The sequence below is a fragment of the Musca domestica genome, unplaced genomic scaffold, assembly GCF_030504385.1.
Source record: "Musca domestica strain aabys unplaced genomic scaffold, Musca_domestica.polishedcontigs.V.1.1 46, whole genome shotgun sequence".
In the NCBI taxonomy this organism is placed as follows: domain Eukaryota; kingdom Metazoa; phylum Arthropoda; class Insecta; order Diptera; family Muscidae; genus Musca; species Musca domestica.
Window position 1 is genome coordinate 1,316,503 of NW_026712336.1, and position 18,254 is coordinate 1,334,756.

General features: G+C 33.8%; 1 protein-coding gene and 1 long non-coding RNA gene across 3 annotated transcripts; both read left to right on the forward strand.

Annotated features, from left to right (window-relative positions):
- Positions 1-2,309: 2,309 nt before the first annotated feature.
- Positions 2,310-8,908, forward strand: LOC101892252 (sorting nexin-32). Of its 2 annotated transcripts, XM_005175067.4 has the most exons (8): positions 2,310-2,442; positions 2,651-3,088; positions 3,148-3,269; positions 3,757-4,201; positions 4,273-4,455; positions 7,846-7,863; positions 8,247-8,356; positions 8,425-8,908. In XM_005175067.4, exons 1-8 carry the CDS (start codon positions 2,440-2,442, stop codon positions 8,513-8,515), a joined length of 1,410 nt encoding a protein of 469 aa, XP_005175124.2. In that variant the 5' UTR covers positions 2,310-2,439; the 3' UTR covers positions 8,516-8,908. The 2 variants fall into 2 exon arrangements, with proteins under 2 accessions (XP_005175124.2, XP_005175125.2); XM_005175068.4 differs by lacking the exon at positions 7,846-7,863.
- A 2,196-nt stretch (positions 8,909-11,104) lies between these two features.
- On the forward strand, positions 11,105-12,758 carry LOC131804589 (uncharacterized). Its single transcript, XR_009343175.1, has 4 exons — positions 11,105-11,261; positions 11,337-12,292; positions 12,359-12,625; positions 12,694-12,758. It is a non-coding gene; the product is annotated as an uncharacterized LOC131804589 (long non-coding RNA).
- The last annotated feature ends 5,496 nt before the right edge of the window (positions 12,759-18,254 follow it).

The following is an 18,254-nucleotide window of genomic DNA, read 5'->3' on the forward strand; positions in this document are numbered from 1 at the left end:
TTTAAAATGGTCATAACTCCTTTAATATTGACATTTCGGGGTTTTTAGCTATAATTTGTGATCACTATTATAAAGAGGAAAAATTGCATACTTTAAAATGACCATAACTCCTTTAATATTGACATTTCGGGGTTTTTAGCTATAATTTGTGATCACTATTATAAAGAGGAAAAATGACATACTTTAAAATGGCCATAACTCCTTTAATATTGACACTTCGGGATTTTTAGCTATAATTTGTGATCACTATTATAAAGAGGAAAAATGTCATACTTTAAAATGGCCATAACTCCTTTAATATTGACATTTCGGGGTTTTTAGCTATAATTTGTGATCACTATTAAAAAGAGGAAAAATGGCATACTTTAAAATGGCCATAACTCCTTTAATATTGACATTTCGGGGTTTTTAGCTATAATTTGTGATCACTATTATAAAGAGGGAAAATGTCATACTTTAAAATGGCCATAACTCCTTTAATATTGACACTTCGGGATTTTTAGCTATAATTTGTGATCACTATTATAAAGGGGAAAAATAACATACTTTAAAATGGCCATAACTCCTTTAATATTGACATTTCGGGGTTTTTAGCTATAATTTGTGATCACTATTATAAAGAGGGAAAATGGCATACTTTAAAATGGCCATAACTCCTTTAATATTGACATTTCGGGGTTTTTAGCTATAATTTGTGATCACTTTTCTAGGCATGAATTATTGGATACTTTAAAATGGCCATAACTCCTTTAATATTGACATTTCGGGGTTTTTACCTATAATTTGTGATCAGTTTTTTAAAGAGGAAAAATGGCATACTTTAAAATGGCCATAACTTCTTTAATATTGACATTTCGGGGTTTTTAGCTATAATTTGTGATCACTATTATAAAGAGGAAAAATGGCATACTTTAAAATGGCCATAACTCCTTTAATATTGACATTTCGGGGTTTTTAGCTATAATTTGTGATCACTATTATAAAGAGGAAAAATTGCATACTTTAAAATGACCATAACTCCTTTAATATTGACATTTCGGGGTTTTTAGCTATAATTTGTGATCACTATTATAAAGAGGAAAAATGACATACTTTAAAATGGCCATAACTCCTTTAATATTGACACTTCGGGATTTTTAGCTATAATTTGTGATCACTATTATAAAGAGGAAAAATGTCATACTTTAAAATGGCCATAACTCCTTTAATATTGACATTTCGGGGTTTTTAGCTATAATTTGTGATCACTATTAAAAAGAGGAAAAATGGCATACTTTAAAATGGCCATAACTCCTTTAATATTGACATTTCGGGGTTTTTAGCTATAATTTGTGATCACTATTATAAAGAGGGAAAATGTCATACTTTAAAATGGCCATAACTCCTTTAATATTGACACTTCGGGATTTTTAGCTATAATTTGTGATCACTATTATAAAGGGGAAAAATAACATACTTTAAAATGGCCATAACTCCTTTAATATTGACATTTCGGGGTTTTTAGCTATAATTTGTGATCACTATTATAAAGAGGGAAAATGGCATACTTTAAAATGGCCATAACTCCTTTAATATTGACATTTCGGGGTTTTTAGCTATAATTTGTGATCACTATTATAAAGGGGAAAAATAACATACTTTAAAATGGCCATAACTCCTTTAATATTGACATTTCGGGGTTTTTAGCTATAATTTGTGATCAGTTTTTTAAAGAGGAAAAATGATATGCTTTAAAATGGCCATAATTCTTTAATATTGACAATTCGGGGTTTTTAGCTATAATTTGTGATCACTTTTCTAGGCATGAATTATTGGATACTTTAAAATGGCCATAACTCCTTTAATATTGACATTTCGGTGTTTTTAGCTATAATGTGTGATTACTTTTCTAGGCATTAATAATTGTATATTTTAAATGGCCATTACTCCTTAAATTTTGACTTTTCTGAGTTTTTAGCTATAATTTGTGATCACTTTTCTAGGCATAAATTTTGAAATGACCATAGCTCCTTAATTATTGACTTTTCGGGGTTTTTAGGTATAATTTGTGATCACGTTTTTAAGCATGAATTAGTGGATATTTTAAAATAACCATAACTTCCTAAATATTGACTTTGCGGTGTTCTTAGCTATTATTTGTCATCAAATAACTCTAGTTTTGTAAAAACTGTTATTTATTTATTTTTTTTAATTGTTTTAGTGTTTTTACCCGAGAATCGTTTCGCTTCGCTCTATTTCCATTGTCTTTACCTATTTTTCTCCTACAAACAGCGTTTTGCTCCATGTAAACTGGGCTTGATTATGTGCTTTAAAGTACAGAGTGCACAGAAAGAAAAACCCGACGCCGTTGATTGGTTTACACCTGATAAGCCGCCGAAAAAATCGTTCCGCTTCATTGTCTGGTTGGTAGCTTAGAAAACAAGAAATATAAACGAGATAATGGTAATTATAATCAATTTATTTATGCTAAAATTGCAAATATAAGATATTAAACAATCTCAAAATATTGATGGCATTTAATTTAAGTACTTTGACTGAACGAAGTATAGAATATACAACGGATGAAGCAACATCAAAATCCTTATCATTGTTTGCCCATTTATCATCAATAATTTTTGTATGTGTGTATAATTTATTGTTGTTTTTGTAGGATTCCACAACAGAAGATATTATTAACAACAGTGAAGATACAACAATCTCCGTTCCGCTGACCGCAAATGACGAAGAGGTTGAAGAATTAACAACGCCCACCATACCGTTGAATGCAAGTTCAGCAACACCAGCAGCAGCACAATCAATCGCCGCCACCAGCACCACAGAGATTGCTGCACAACAAAATAATGGAAGTGCTGCAACAACCTCTGAATCATCGTCATCGGTCATTTCACCCTCGGCCATGGCAGATGATACACTACATGTAGAAATCTCTGATGCCCTAAGTGAAAAGGACAAAGTTAAGTTCACGGTTCATACCCGTACAACTTTACCGGGCTTTTCCAAGCCAGATAATAATGTTGTTCGCCAGCATGAGGAGTTTGTGTGGTTGCATGACCGTTTCGAAGAGAATGAAGAATATGCGGGTTATATAGTGAGTTCTTAGATTCCGGTACGTAAAGCTTGTTAACAATATGTTTTTATTATTTGCAGATACCACCTTGTCCTCCACGTCCTGACTTTGATGCATCCCGTGAAAAACTACAACGATTGGGTGAAGGTGAGGGCAATATGACCAAGGAGGAATTCAGAAAAATGAAGACGGAGTTGGAAGCGTAAGTACAGCAAACGATTGCAAATTGAAGTTCTGTCGAAAATAATGTATACTATCTCGTCGACCTCTTATGGCAGAGAGACAATCCTTAGTATATAGTGTAGCATATAGTGTTGATTTTTGGTGGCGATCTCTATTTGTCTGAAAACCGATAACGGTGGTGGTATGACTCACCTTAACTAGCCTCAAATTTGGTCAAATCTTTTCAGTTTAAGCCCTCGTTCCTATGTATGTTTCATACTAATGCGATACTAAAAAAAGTTTTTGAAACCAAATCTTATAAATACCTAATATTGAGTAGGGCATCAGAAAACCAACATTGTCCGTATATGACTTGATACTTTATGTTTTTTTGAATATTCATTCATAATGAAAATAAAGCGAAATGTGTCACTCCTACAACTCTTAAAACTTAATTAACAAAAACCCTTTGTCAATCGTATATCATTTAATAACGGTTTATTTTCCCATCTTTATTTCCATTCTAGCGAATACTTGGCTACATTCAAAAAAACTGTAGCCATGCATGAAGTTTTCCTTCGCCGTTTGGCCAATCATCCAGTTTTTCGTAATGATCAACATTTGAAAGTCTTCTTGGAATATGATCAAGATTTGTGTGCTAAACCTCGCAAAAAGTCGGCAATATTTGGTGGCCTTGTCAAATCGCTGGGCAAGACAACCGATGAAATTATACTGGGTGTTACTGTACGAGATGTAAATGATTTCTTTGAGAATGAATTACAATTTCTTACGGAATATCACAGTCATTTGCGTGAGGCTGCATTGCGTACAGAAAAAATGACACAGCGACACAAAGATGTCGGGGAATGTCATCAAAAGATTTCGAATGCACTGCGCCACTTGTCCACTGCAGAAAAGGGTTCAATGGAGGCATTCTGTGCCAAAACTGCCGATATATTTGAGAAAATAAAGGTAATTTTAAAAACATATGATATCTATGGATTTTTTTATAAAATATTTTTTTTTTTTTCACTTTGTTATAGAACCTGGAAGTTCGTGTGGCAAGTGACCAAGATCTAAAACTTGGCGATACATTGCGTTATTATCAACGTGACAGTGAGGCTGCCAAAGCTTTGCTTATACGTCGTCTTCGCTGTTTAGCCGCTTATGAAGCTACAAATCGTAATTTAGAAAAAGTTCGTGCTAAAAACAAGGATATACATGCGGTAAGTTTTGTTTAAACTTGAAGTCATTTTTCGTTGAAAACAAATCACTTTTCGGCAAAAATTTTAAATATCCTAATTATAATATATAAACTTTGTGCTGGCTAACAAACTATATTAATGTTTAGTGTATTTTCCAAAATTCCAATTGGAAATGGGAAGTTTAAGCATTGTTTTTAAATAGAAACTCTTAAACATTGTGAAGATAGGTAATAATGAGACATAATTGTTAAAAATAAGAACTAAGACTAGGTACAGAAACCTACAAAGAAGGGCCTTAAAAACCGTACGTTGCATATTTGAAAACTTTAGGAACAGTAATTTTACTTAGCAGTTTTTTGAAAATCCGTTTGATGAGTTGGGATATGTTACTTTTCATTTTCAGTGAAATTGCCTAAAACTTGGTAACCCTGTGTTTAAGTGTTGCACATAACGGAAGTGACCATTTTATTCTTCATTCCATTCATTCCTGCTTCAACAAAACTTACCACATGTGCATTAATGCATTGTAAACATTGATCATCTGTTTTTGTCATACACTGCAATAGTAGGTGTGTCTGGTTACTTTTCCTGCAGGAATTGTCCAGCAGCATCTTTCTGAGAGAGTAAGGAAGTTTTATTCTCCTTTGCAAGGAAAATTTGAAAAGTAAACAGGCAGTATTCCTGCAGAAACTTGCAACTAATCACCTGTTTTGTCAAAACAAACCAATTTGTCCCCCATTAAAAGAATTAAAAGAAAGGATGCACCGCCAATTTTACAAGTTTTATAAATAAAAGGGAAATTAGTTGTAAAATAAAAATTTGAGTAATAAAAGAAAGATAGGTTGGATGTGTTCCCCGGAATCTTTAAATGTGTTGCTAATGACGTTTGTGTAAAAATGTCGATTAATGTTTACGTTTTTCACATTTTGTAAAGTTGTTGTTGTATCGAATGTCGATGAATGAGAAGAAAAAGAAGAAGAAGAGTTGCAAGTGATTGCAAGAAGAAATTTGTTCAGCAAGAATTTGCAAACTCTCACCTAAAGAGCTGTCAAAATTTCTCTTTCCAACCCCTCTCTTTTGCAGAACTTTCGGGTTAATAGACGACTTCCAGTAACAATTTGTAACAATAGTTAAAAATTTTAGGCTAACCAGACACACCTATTGTAAATATTGAACAGCTGTTTTTGTCATACAATGCAATAATTAAGATAAGAAGTTGCAGTCGGGCCAGCTATTTCTTAGCATGATATGTCAATGGAACAATAATCCATTCAAAACCAGAATTTGAAATTTAAAAAAAAAATAAATAAATAGCATTAAAAGCGTGAAAGAAATGTGGTGAATATAAGATATATTTCTGAAGAAATGCCCTTAGCGATACCTTCTGATAAAATTGTTCGAAAAAGGTTTATTTAAGGTTTACTCAGCACAAAAAAATGTTGGTACAGTACCCGCTTGCTTGCTACGAACACAGACATGCAAACCAATACTTATGAGCCCGTTAGTGTGGCATATTTTTTCCAACATTTCGGTCGGCATCTGCTTCAATGCTTTAATGTTGACTTCCAATGGATCAATTGAAGCGGGCTCGTCTGTATAGTCATGAGCTTTAAATCGCACGATCTAGACGGCCAATTGACCTATCCCGAACGTGAAATAAAATACTCAACAAATTCGCCTCTCAATAATTCCACCGTCTCATTGAAACCATATGTCATACAAGTGATTACATTTTGAACAAAAAAGTGAGTTTTCATCTCACGGTAGTGTCTACAAATTATCGTTACATACCATTTACTCAGCATACTTGAAGAAGTGTAGTCCATTGATGCTACCAAACCATAAACCGCACCAAAGTATAACTACTTCTGGATGCATTGGTAGCTTTTACAATGCTTCTGAACTTCACTCCAAAATCGACATTTCGGCTTATTCATGTACCCATTGAGCCAAAAATGAGAAGCGCGCGATGAACTTTCTTAACAGAGCATTCATTTTGATAATAAAATTCAATGATTTTAATAAAATGTTTCTATTATAATATTTTTATTTTACATTTTGAAAACTTCAATTCACGACGCTTTGTTAAAATTGAAAATATTAAAATATTTTTTTTTTCATACGCAATGCGTATTTGCACAATATGTATCAAATTTTGTGGTGAATTTATTTTAAATTGATAAGGAAAGAAACTACTACCACCTGCCAGAATCTACTATTTTTGCAATATTTTTCGATTTCATAAAGGTTATCGTAGTCGTAGTAACAACTTTTACATTCTTGAAATTCTGGAACAGACCAATGGCAATTGCGTCTTTGACTAGGCCAACATACGAGTAATTTCACGAAAATTATATTGTTTTAATACGAACGAAGTAATATAATAACTAATAATGGTGTGTAGAAAAAGATTATATCAAATAAAATACTCATACCAAAATTCATTTTCACATGGATTTGAATTTGTGTGTGTAAGCAATAATGAAAGTTCTAGAGGTATGCCGAAAACAGAAATAGCCGTGTCTTCATTAGATTTATCCCCTTATTTTTAATGTATAATCTAGTTAAGAGCGAAATGTAACACTTATCTTATTTAGCAACCTATTCTGTATTTGTTTGTGTGTCTTCTTATGGAGTTATCAATTTACAAATGTTATAAAATTTGCAAATATTTGCCCGACAAGCAACAAATGTTTCGATTAGTTGCTGGTTTGGTTTTCGATTGTGACTACCCTACTTTGCCTGTTCCTCTTTGAACTATAAAACCCTATACTGAACATTCCAACGTCAGTCTATAACGGAAGTAACCATTTTATGGTGTTGCCAACTTTGCGATTATGTTTCATACCATTCGTTCCGTTAGCGATAAAACTCACCACATGTGCATCTTTATCAAAATGCATTTGCGACATTGATCAGCTGTTTAAATTGAGGTTAATGTTTATTGAAACAATAAATTAAAAAAAATCTACTTGTTTTTAGAAATTTTACTATCAAATCGATTTTTTTATGATTTTTAAGGAGAAGGATGGTTAAAAATTCTGTTGAAACATGATAGTTAATAGAGCTACTAGACTTTTCTAGTGTTTTGATTTAGGAAACACATCCATTATCAAAATAGAATTACCATTGTTAAGTCAAGGTTACGGTTTTAATTAAATAAAGCAAAATATATTCCATTTTTAATCCGAATTTAGGTCTTTGTTGGCCAGTGTTGAGCACTGTTTTCACTTTTAAGATATTTTGATTTTAAAAAAGCACTTTATAGAAAAGCGATATCCATTTATTTTTATTGTTAATCTATCTTTGTCCAATTAATTTACACCTATTTTATGTTTCACTTTTATTGCTTATTTTTTGAACCTTAAAACAAAATACTTGCTTTCTTCTACCAAAAATATATAACTGCAGCCTTTGGAAGTTCAAGAGGTATATGGTACTTGTTTTTACTTTATATATACACAAAAAATATATACAACAAATTATAACGTAAATAACAATAGCAAAAAAGTAAACATAATAACTGTAACGGAACTTCATCGCAAACATGAAAACAAAATCCATAACAAAAAATTTATTTTTATAAAAAATAACAATTAGACTACAAGAAAGCAATACTAAAAACTCCACCTTAATACACATTTAATTTTCATTTATTTACTAATAATATTAAATAATAATGCACGTTACATACATAATGAATGTAGAGAAGAATGTATAAGTGTATATTTATTTATTTATTTTTAAATTTATTGTTACTAAATTGGGAATAATTAAACACGTTTAATTCTTTTTTCACAATTTCTATTTAGGCTGAAGCTGCCCAGGCTGAGGCTTGTGAAAAATTTGAGACAATGTCGGCTTGTGGTAAAGAAGAGTTGGTCAGTTTTCGTAATAGGCGTGTTCAAGCATTCAAGAAGAGGTGTGTTAATTTAAAAAACGTTTATATATTTTAATATAATATAAAATTTTTTTCTATTTTTATTTCAGCCTTATTGAATTAGCTGAGTTGGAAATAAAACATGCCAAAAATCAATATGAATATTTACGTCAATCTTTATTAGCTTTAAAAGAAATTTAATACTTATTTCAGTTATCCTTCTTGCTATGCATATATTATTGATTGCGTATGTCTGAGTTTTGTAGTATCTCTCTCTTTTCTATATAATTGTATATCTATATCTTAATCTCCTATTATTTTGTTATCTCATATATACATGTATATGTACGTATTTCTTATCATCATTCCACAAATGAATGTTGAACATTCTTGTCTTTTTGCAATGAAAAGGAAAATAGTATATATAAAATCTTATTTACAAATTGTATTTTTTATTAAATTTTTTACTTATAAATATTACGTATACCTTGAACAAAAATAAAATAAACAAAAAAAACTGGAATGTATAGAATATATTATTTGCTAAAAGTAAATACCTTATAATAAAGTCATATTTATATTTGTGAAATTATACACTTTGTGTTTCAATTCAATAATCAGGTTTTTAAAAACAAAAGCCCACAGAATTGTTCTTTGAAACTATGTGATATGACGTAATGGACCTTTTCGATAATGCAACATTGCACTGCATGTACTGTTCAACGGATTCACAATTACAATGTTCGGCAACACTATCAGATGTTCCTGAAATGCAACTATGAAACATATGTTGTGCAAACATACGAATGAATGCAATGTTGTCAAATGAAAAATTAAAAAAAAAATTAAACGTACGGGGTGAGATGAAAAATTCTGCAACCAACTTCAGACTGCTGTAATTTCTAAGCCACTCTTCCGACAGCTGTTAAAATTATTCCAGTGACAGCTCATTATATTTTTTACAAGCGTAGCATTTTGGTGAGAATTTTCCAGAAAAAAAGTTATTCGTGATGGAATTCAAGCGTGGTAGTGTCATTTCTTTACATTTGGCTGGAAAACCACAAGTGGCTTTCGTTAGAGCACTCCAGCATTTAAATGTGAATAAATATTTTGTGTCTCGTACCATCGCTCGTTACTGTGATGCTGATAGCGTAGCCCGACGTCAAGGAAGTGGACGGAAGAATACAGCAACATCGGCGGAAATGGTTCGAAAAGTAAAGAAGCGACTTGATCGAAACCCGCGTCACAGTGGCCGAAAAATGGCTCGTGAGCTGAACATATCGCAATATTCCATTCGGCAAATATTGAAAAATGAACTCGGGGTAAAGCCATTGAAATTCAAAAAAGTTCAAGAACTTACACATCAACAGAATAAAAATAGACTCAAAGAGCTAAAGAGTTGCTTCGCTTGGCCGAAATTAGTTTTCTCCGATGAGAAAACATTCGTTGTCCAGCAGTTTGTAAACAAACAAAATGATCGTGTTTACTTGCCAAAGAGGTCAGCCAAAATTGTGCACCTTCGGTTGACCAACAGAACTCAAGCGCCTGCCATGGCGATGGTGTCGGCCGCCATAACAGCCGATGGTCGCTCTCCGCTCGTATTAATCGACCGTGGCATCAGAATAAATGCCTAATATTATCGCGAAAATATTCTGGAGGGTGTATTAAAGCCTTGGGCATGCAAACATTTTGGCCGCAGACCTTGGACATTCCAACAGGACTCAGCACCATCGCACTCACCACGCGCCACCCAAGATAGTTACAAAATGGGGTTCCTCGCTTCATTTCCAGCTTACAATTGCCACCAAAATCTCCGGATACCAATCCGTAGGACTATTGTGTCTGGATTATTTTGGAAAGCAAGGCTGGCACTTAAAAATACCAAAGTGTCCATCACCTCAAGCAAGTGCTTCGCCCGGAATGAGCCAAAATACCGCAGAACAACATTCGGGTAGCGTGTGACGGTTTCATTGGTCCATAATTCGTGGCAAAAGTGACAAATTCTAACAAATTGTTACATTCAGCCTACTCGGCGTTATGGTGGGGTTCCGCACTAGCTCAGGAGGGAGCGGTTAATCCAGGGGGTTCTCAACCCTGCCACCATCAACCCTAGGGAATGAACACTTAAAGAATTGTACTGGAATAAACACAAACACAGAAAATCTGAAAACAAACATACACAACATACACCTATGACACAGGAGCTTGATATTATTGCTCCCCCACTATGCCCACCCATCCTTGACCCTTTAGTCCAAATACACTCAAAAAAATTTAAAAAGGGCCCCAAAAAGCCACACACACTCACTTACAACGCCTAACCTCCTCTCTCACAAACAAAATTTAGCACAACATATTATTTCTTTAGACAATTAGACATTAAGCTTATTTATTAGAATCATAATCGTTCTCTTAAAACTAATTTCAACACGAACACATAAAAAAAAACTGGATTATTAATACCCGAACGAAAAACAAAAATTGTGAGTCAATACTCAGATTACCTTTTTTTATTACCCTGCTAGAAGCGCCAATTTTGGCCAATACAAGTACTTTAAATTTCTGCCTAAAGGAGCTCACTTAGACAAATCTTTTGGGCATTTCAAATCCTTGTCCCAAACAGAAAAATCGAAATTTTCTAGCTGTAAAATTTTGAGGCAACCCTACACTCACTAACAATAGGATTTAATGGGCATTAATTTTCCTTACATTTGTATCTTAAGCACTATTTATCTAACTACAAACAATACGTTTAACTTATATACTAAACTACACACTAACAAACAAATAATTTTTTTATAGCTTCTTTTTTTTTCTTTTGGTCAAATTCGGATTAATTGATGAATTTCATGTTTTTTTCTTTTTTATTTCAGTGGTGTTTCCGTCAAAGGAGAAGGAACTTCATATGACTTTTTCCAGCGGGATTTGGCTTTCTTTCTTTTCTTTGGTAAGTAACTTAAATTTTGAATTACATTACCTTCACAACGGCATACTTAGGCAACTTTTTATCTTCTTTTTACAGATTTTTAGGTGGGATCTACTGGTTAGCTTCCCGGATTGGTACTATTGCCTGTTCCAAGGGTTATCCACTGGCAGTTTCCCAGGTCTTTTGGCCGTTTCCAGAACCTTTTCGTTGCCTGGAACCCCTGTGCCGCACCTGGCGATACAAAAATAATTGTTGGGGATGCCCGCTTCTTTTTCGTCCCAGTCGGATGGCGTTGTCCAATTGTGGATTTATGCGCGGCGTTATTCCTAAATAGAACACAAAACTTAACACAACACATCCGACATAACATCACTTACAAATCAACACTTACAAATTGTTTAGATACGCCACACAAATAAAACAATAAAACACACAAATTGTAACTGCCAATTTAATATTTCCTTTTTCTATTCACAAAAAAAAACATTTAAAAATTGACTGAACTGTTTCTGTTCCACACCACTTTGAAATAATGGCGCTTTTCGCCCTCTCTGTGCTTTATATACGGCCACCAAGGACGCTCAACCAAACTTTCCCTCTTTTCCAAGATTTTCCCACAATTTCCCTGACATTTATTATTTACCTTTATCAGGTGTTCTACCTACCCACTATTATCCCCAGTGTTGTATTTTTGCCACACGTCTCTCATGTTGTACAATAAACAACATGAAACTTGGCATCACTTTTTAAAATTTAGCCGGCCGCCCTGCGTATCCGGTTCTCTTTTTTGGCTGGCGTTCAGCACGTTCGGTGCATTAAATTGCACATTATAAAAATTTTACAATGAGGATGAACGCAACAAAACTTCACCACTTTAGAAAAAAATTAAAAAGAAAAGTGGTGATGTGCGTGAATCCTTACATCCAGTCGTAAACGGAATATAAAATTGTGGATTTAAGTAAGTTTGTCCTTTTTTTCGCCACCATTTCGCGTGGAATGACTACGCGACCAAACCAAATTTCTTGTGTTTCATTTTATTCCTTCGGACAAAGGTAAGAATTCCCTTTTATAATAAATTCCCCCCAGAAATATAATCAATTTATATTATTTTATTGCAGACAAATCAAAAAAATGCCATGTTCATTCTTGGGAGTCTCATGTGTAAGTATGTGCGTGTGCAGGCACGCTGCATCCATTGAAAAAAATTCCATGCACACACACATGCACGAAGTAGTTGCAGTCGTGTAAACGCACATGAAGGGTGCGCAACGCCGTTCATTCAACTACATCGCCCATTCATGCCGTTTGTCGATTTATAAATCCCTACGCGACTTTGCCGTGTATTGTTGCAGCTCATTCATCGGAATCGGACAAACCAAAAACAGGTAGTAAATTTTTAAAGAAATAAGGTATTTGTACATTCTAACTCCTTGTATTTTTTTTTTGTTTTTAGAAATTTGGCGAAGTTGCACGCACTCATCAAACAATTTATAACCAGGTCTCTATATTGTGCAGGTAGTCATTTTTTGTATTTATGCATCTGCAAAACAATAGATTTGTTGTCATTTTCTTTTCCCATATTTACTAATGTTTTTCTTTTTTCCTTTTCAGGTAAACGACCATGGTTGTGTATAAAAATAAAGTGCAAGTGATATTTAAAATTGGCAGTGCATCTGCCTGAAACTTATTTGTGTGTTATGAAAAAAGTATAAAATTAAATTTAAACAAAGAACTGATGTGCGGATAGATAGATTGTCAACCAACAAAAATAGGATATCCAAACGGCTTCAAATCGCTGCATAAGGAGTAAACTGCTGATTGGCGTATTTCAAGAACATAATTCAGGTGAGTAAAAAAAATAATTTTTGTGGTGGATTATTTTATAAAAACCGAAAGTGTTCGTTTGGTAATGAACCAAGCAAAGCCCACTAAAGAGTATTGACATAGTGAAATGAGTCAACGCCAAGACGAAGCGACTAAAGATTACAGTTGGGATTACCGTTGGGAACTATTCCAATGTATGAAGCCTGGTAGAAAAATACAGGTAGTCGCATCGACAATGGGACAATGAACTGTCACCCCGATATTGGAATTGAAAATGTTGAATGAAAAATCATAAAATTTGTAAGAATTTTTTTTTTTGAAAGAACGCATATTATAACAAACCCTAAATTGCGTCGTATAAAAAACATTTAAAAATCCACTTATCAAACATTATAAAAATTTTGACATATCAATGTTCTTAAGCGTGTACCTATATTCTTTTCCCATGGTATGAAGATGGTTTTATGGAAATGTGTTATACGTGTACAAACTGTGTAGAATTTAAAAATGTTGGTTTAGTATGAACGACTGAATCTGGGATTTGGAAATTATGTATTGGGGGTATCTGTTGGTGGTTGGATTATGAAAAAGAAATGTTTTTAGAAAAGTGTACGAAAAGTATTATGGTATTGGATGAAGATAAAAAAATTAAAGACATTTTGATGGAAATGACGAAAAAATTATTACAATTATTCTTTCTTAAAGCCGAAAATTCGATATTTAAGGTTCTGATAGAAAGATTATGCCATAGTGAACAAATTGTGTTTCTTTTTGGAGTACTAAAATTACTACCTCAGGCTTTTGTAACAATTCAAATGCCTTTTTACTATAAAAATGTTGAATTCTAAATGGAACAATGCAGAGTATTGTGTGATCAAAAAAAACTTTTTGTGAATCTTCAAAACTGAGCTGAAAAGTATCTAATTCTGTTTTGCTAAATTGCCAAAGAGCAAGTGGTAAGCTGATAAAATGTTATAACATTAGATATTCATTGATAGACAAACACTGAAAAGATGAGTACATATAAAAAAAAAACAAAAATTGACACAACTTTCAGGAAATTTTCTGAAAATACAGGAAAAACAGAATACCTACAAATGAATAGAATAAAAAAAAATCTTCTATGGTTTTTAATTGAGAAGAAATACAAACTATAATAAGGCCATATGTAACAAAAACCAAATCATATCGACTATATTTTTGCATTCCCCGGGAAAAAAGGAGAATATTGGAAAAAAATATTTAATCAAAACAAATGAAAATCAACAGCAATGTAAAGGGGATATGATTTTATTCTTCTTTTATATTATATTACTCTTTTAATCTTAGTTGAAAAATCTGTTATGCTTTTAAAATAATTTAACCAAAATCAACTAAATTTCCACGATTGTAATGTGAGAAATATCGGTTGTCAGGTAACAATTGAATACTTTAATGCCGGAAATGGTTGTTAGAAAAAAAATCTACGGAACTTTTCATGAATATAAACGTACTTTGGTTGTTTGAGACAATCAGAGATGGTGGCTATTGTATTTTGAAAGGAATTAAATGGAATATTGGTCTTTCTACTTATGTTTTCCACAACGTGGGGAACTCCCACACCCTGAAGTCTCATTCAGCCGGGCTCTTTAGCTGTTATCTTTGCTTTAGACATACAATTAAAAAAAAAAGTGACAATAACGACTGAGAAAAAAATTCTGAGCAATACAAATAAATAATTTAGGACAATAACGGACTAATTTAATTATCCTATATTGCACTAGTAAATTCTATATCACAGATTTTTATTATTGCGTATTTCCTCTCTAATCGCATATCTATTGCACAAGACCCTCAAGACATCCACATCCTATTTGATAATACAAACCTTAAATTTATAAAACAAATTCTATGTATAAAAACAACGACACATTATAATTTATAAAATAGACATACACGACATACATTTTATAAATTATATTGCACTTAAGTAATTATATCACAGTAATTATATCTCACATCATTTTAAGCTTTTATATCCTTGACGTGGAAGTTTCCAAGGGGTTTCCCTTGCAGAGTCTCCAGCTCATACATATTGTTTCCAATAGGTCTCACGATTCTGCACTTCAAAAACTTCTTGCAAAATTTCGCATTTATATTATTCTTGAAATCTGAGAGAACGTGATTCCTACGAAAGACTTCCTGGCCTGGACGAAAAGTTACATTTCGTGATCTACTATTGTACCTTTTGGCACTGGCCTCATAAGCTTGATGCATGTTTTTCTTGATGTTTTCTCTCATTAATTCTAATCTATCCTTTCTATTAAATTGTATAATTTGGTGGTCAGTGAATGATTTGAGTTTCTTGGCTAATCTATAATCATTTCCGTTGGTAAACATATTGTATCCGAACAATGCAAAGAATGGGTTAACACCTGTGGCGGAGTGTACCGACGTTCGGAGAGCTTGCTCGATTTCAGATAGGTATAAGTCCCAATCTCGGTGATCTTTCTCGACATAAGTCCTTATCGCCGCCAGTACAGACTGGTTCACTCTCTCTGCCGCATTTGATTGTGGAGAGTAGTACGCTGTCGTTAAATGGTTTATTTTGTAGTTCTTAACCATTTCTTGAAACATATTTGAGACAAATTGTTTTCCATTGTCACTATGGATTGTTTCTGGGACCCCAAATACACGAAATACTTTGTCCTCCAGAAATTCCACAACATTTTTAGCGGTAGCTTCTCTCATCGCATGTAAAAAGATGAATTTAGTGAAATGGTCCATGACAATAAAAATGTAGGCGTTTCCATTTTTAGATCTGGGATACTTTCCGAGGAAATCTACATAAAGTTTTTGGAATGGCCTTTCTGTGATAACCTCGTTTCCTATGGTAGGTCGCATAATAGAATTTGACGATTTGGTTTCTTTGCAGACTTGGCAATTGGACACGTAATTTTTTACTTGGCATGCCATTTTTGGCCAATAATAATACGTTTTTAAACGTTTCATAGTTTTATTTATGCCATCGTGGACAGACTGATTATAATTGTGGGCCTTCTCAATCATCGTATAGGTAATTTCTTCCGGTATCCACAATTTCCATTCAAATTCCATCGTCGTTTCATCAAAATTACTCACTCTTATGTAAATTTTGTCGTTGTCGACTTTTAAATCGGGTAGTCTTTCTTGATTCTCTATTATTGTTTTTCGCAACTTCAGGTACTCCTCGCTGTCAAACGCGGTGGTTTCGAAATCCAAAATATCATCGCTAGTGATTTCTTCTACTGCTATCTCCGATTCAATTGGTAGACGGGATAAGGTATCAGCCACAACATTCTCAGATCCTTTTCGGTATTCAATTGAAAAATCAAAAGCTTGAAGCTGCAGAGACCATCTAGCAAGTCTCCCACTTAAATCTTTCAGTGACATAAGCCACTTGAGACTTGCGTGATCTGTGATCATGGTGAATTTCATGCATTCCACGTATGGTCGAAATCTCTTTACGGCAAGAATCGCCGCCAAACATTCCTTCTCAGTTACCGAATAATTCCTCTGACTTGAATTTAGTTTTTGCGAGTAGAAAGCAATTGGATATTCCCAACCATTATCATCTCTTTGGAAAAGAACGGCTCCAATTCCGTACTCAGATGCGTCACACTGTATGAAAAATTCTCGCTGAAAATCGGGATGTCGAAGCACTGGTGCCGAAGTGAGAGCTTTCTTCAGTGTTCGGAATGATTCACATGCTTGAGATGTCATCGTAAATTTCTGCCCCTTTTTTAATGTATCAGTTAGGGCAGCGGATATGGAAGCGAAATCTTGTATGAAACGACGGTACCATCCGGCCGTTCCTAAAAAGCTTCTTACTTCTCTTGGAGTCTTTGGTATTGGTATTTTTAGAATTGCGCTGATTTTTTCCGGGTCGGTTTTTAAACAGCCGTTTCCGATTATGAACCCAAGATATTTCAATTCACGGAAACAAAACGAGGACTTTGTGAAACCAATTGTTAAGTTGGCCTTCTTTAAACAATCTGCTACCTCGCTCAACAATTTCAAGTGCGTTTCAAATTCATCAGATATAATCAGTAAGTCATCTAAATATATGAACACGTTGGACTTCAGTTTACCAGGTATTACTCGATCCATCAAACGACAGAGTCGTTGCGCCGCATTGCATAGACCAAACGGCATTACTCTGAATTGGTATAGCGGTCGACCTGGTACTGTGAAGGCTGTGTACGGTTTGGCTTCTTCTTCAAGTTCTATTTGCCAAAACGCGTACTTCAGGTCGACACTGCTAATATAATGCGTTTGATCTATTCGACTCAATATCCCATCAATGTTCTGCAATGGATATGCATCCTTGATGGTTAATGCATTGAGTTTTCTCGCATCTAAACAGAATCTGTTTTTGCCTGGTTTTCGCACTACGGTAGTCCTGTTGCTCCACGGTGAATCGCTTTCTTCAATCACGTTTAGTTTGATCATGTTATCAATTTCTCTATAGACTATTTCCTGAACGGCGGGCGACAGAGGGTAATGTTTGTCCTTGACAGGATTTGCTCCTTCTATCAATTTAATGGCATGTTTCTCCAACTTGGTACATCCCAATCCATTCTTTTCAAATGTCGGAAATTTGTTTACAATTTCATTTAGCTGTTGCTGTTGTTCCTCTGTTAGAACATGCATATTTTCATTATCATTAGCTGAATTCCCATGAATTTTTTGCTGAAGTTCCAGATTTATTTCTTCTGTGGGAAATATTTCGGGTGCAATTCCAAATATCTTCCAAAAATCTATCCCTAAATATAATTCCTGTTCTAAGTCAGGACATAGAAACAATGTCATTTTAGCTAACTGACTTTGATATTCAACATCGACTTCAATTGTACCTAAAATGCGGTGTCGTTGACCAGAAGCAGTGGTGACATTTGAACTATAGAGTTTTACATTAGTTCCTATCTCTTCCACTATTTCTCTACAATTTCTTCCCAGTAGACTGACTGTAGCGCCAGAGTCTAATAAACCTCTAACTTCCTTTCCTTCAATTTTTATCGTAACATATGGTCTTAAATCTGTTTTATATTGGCATCGGACTATTGATTCAGACACAGATTTCTTTAGCAATTTAAATTGTTTTTGCTTTTGCCTTAGTTTTGAAATTCTTTGTTTTTTCTTGAATTGTTTGCTATTCATTTCATTTTGATC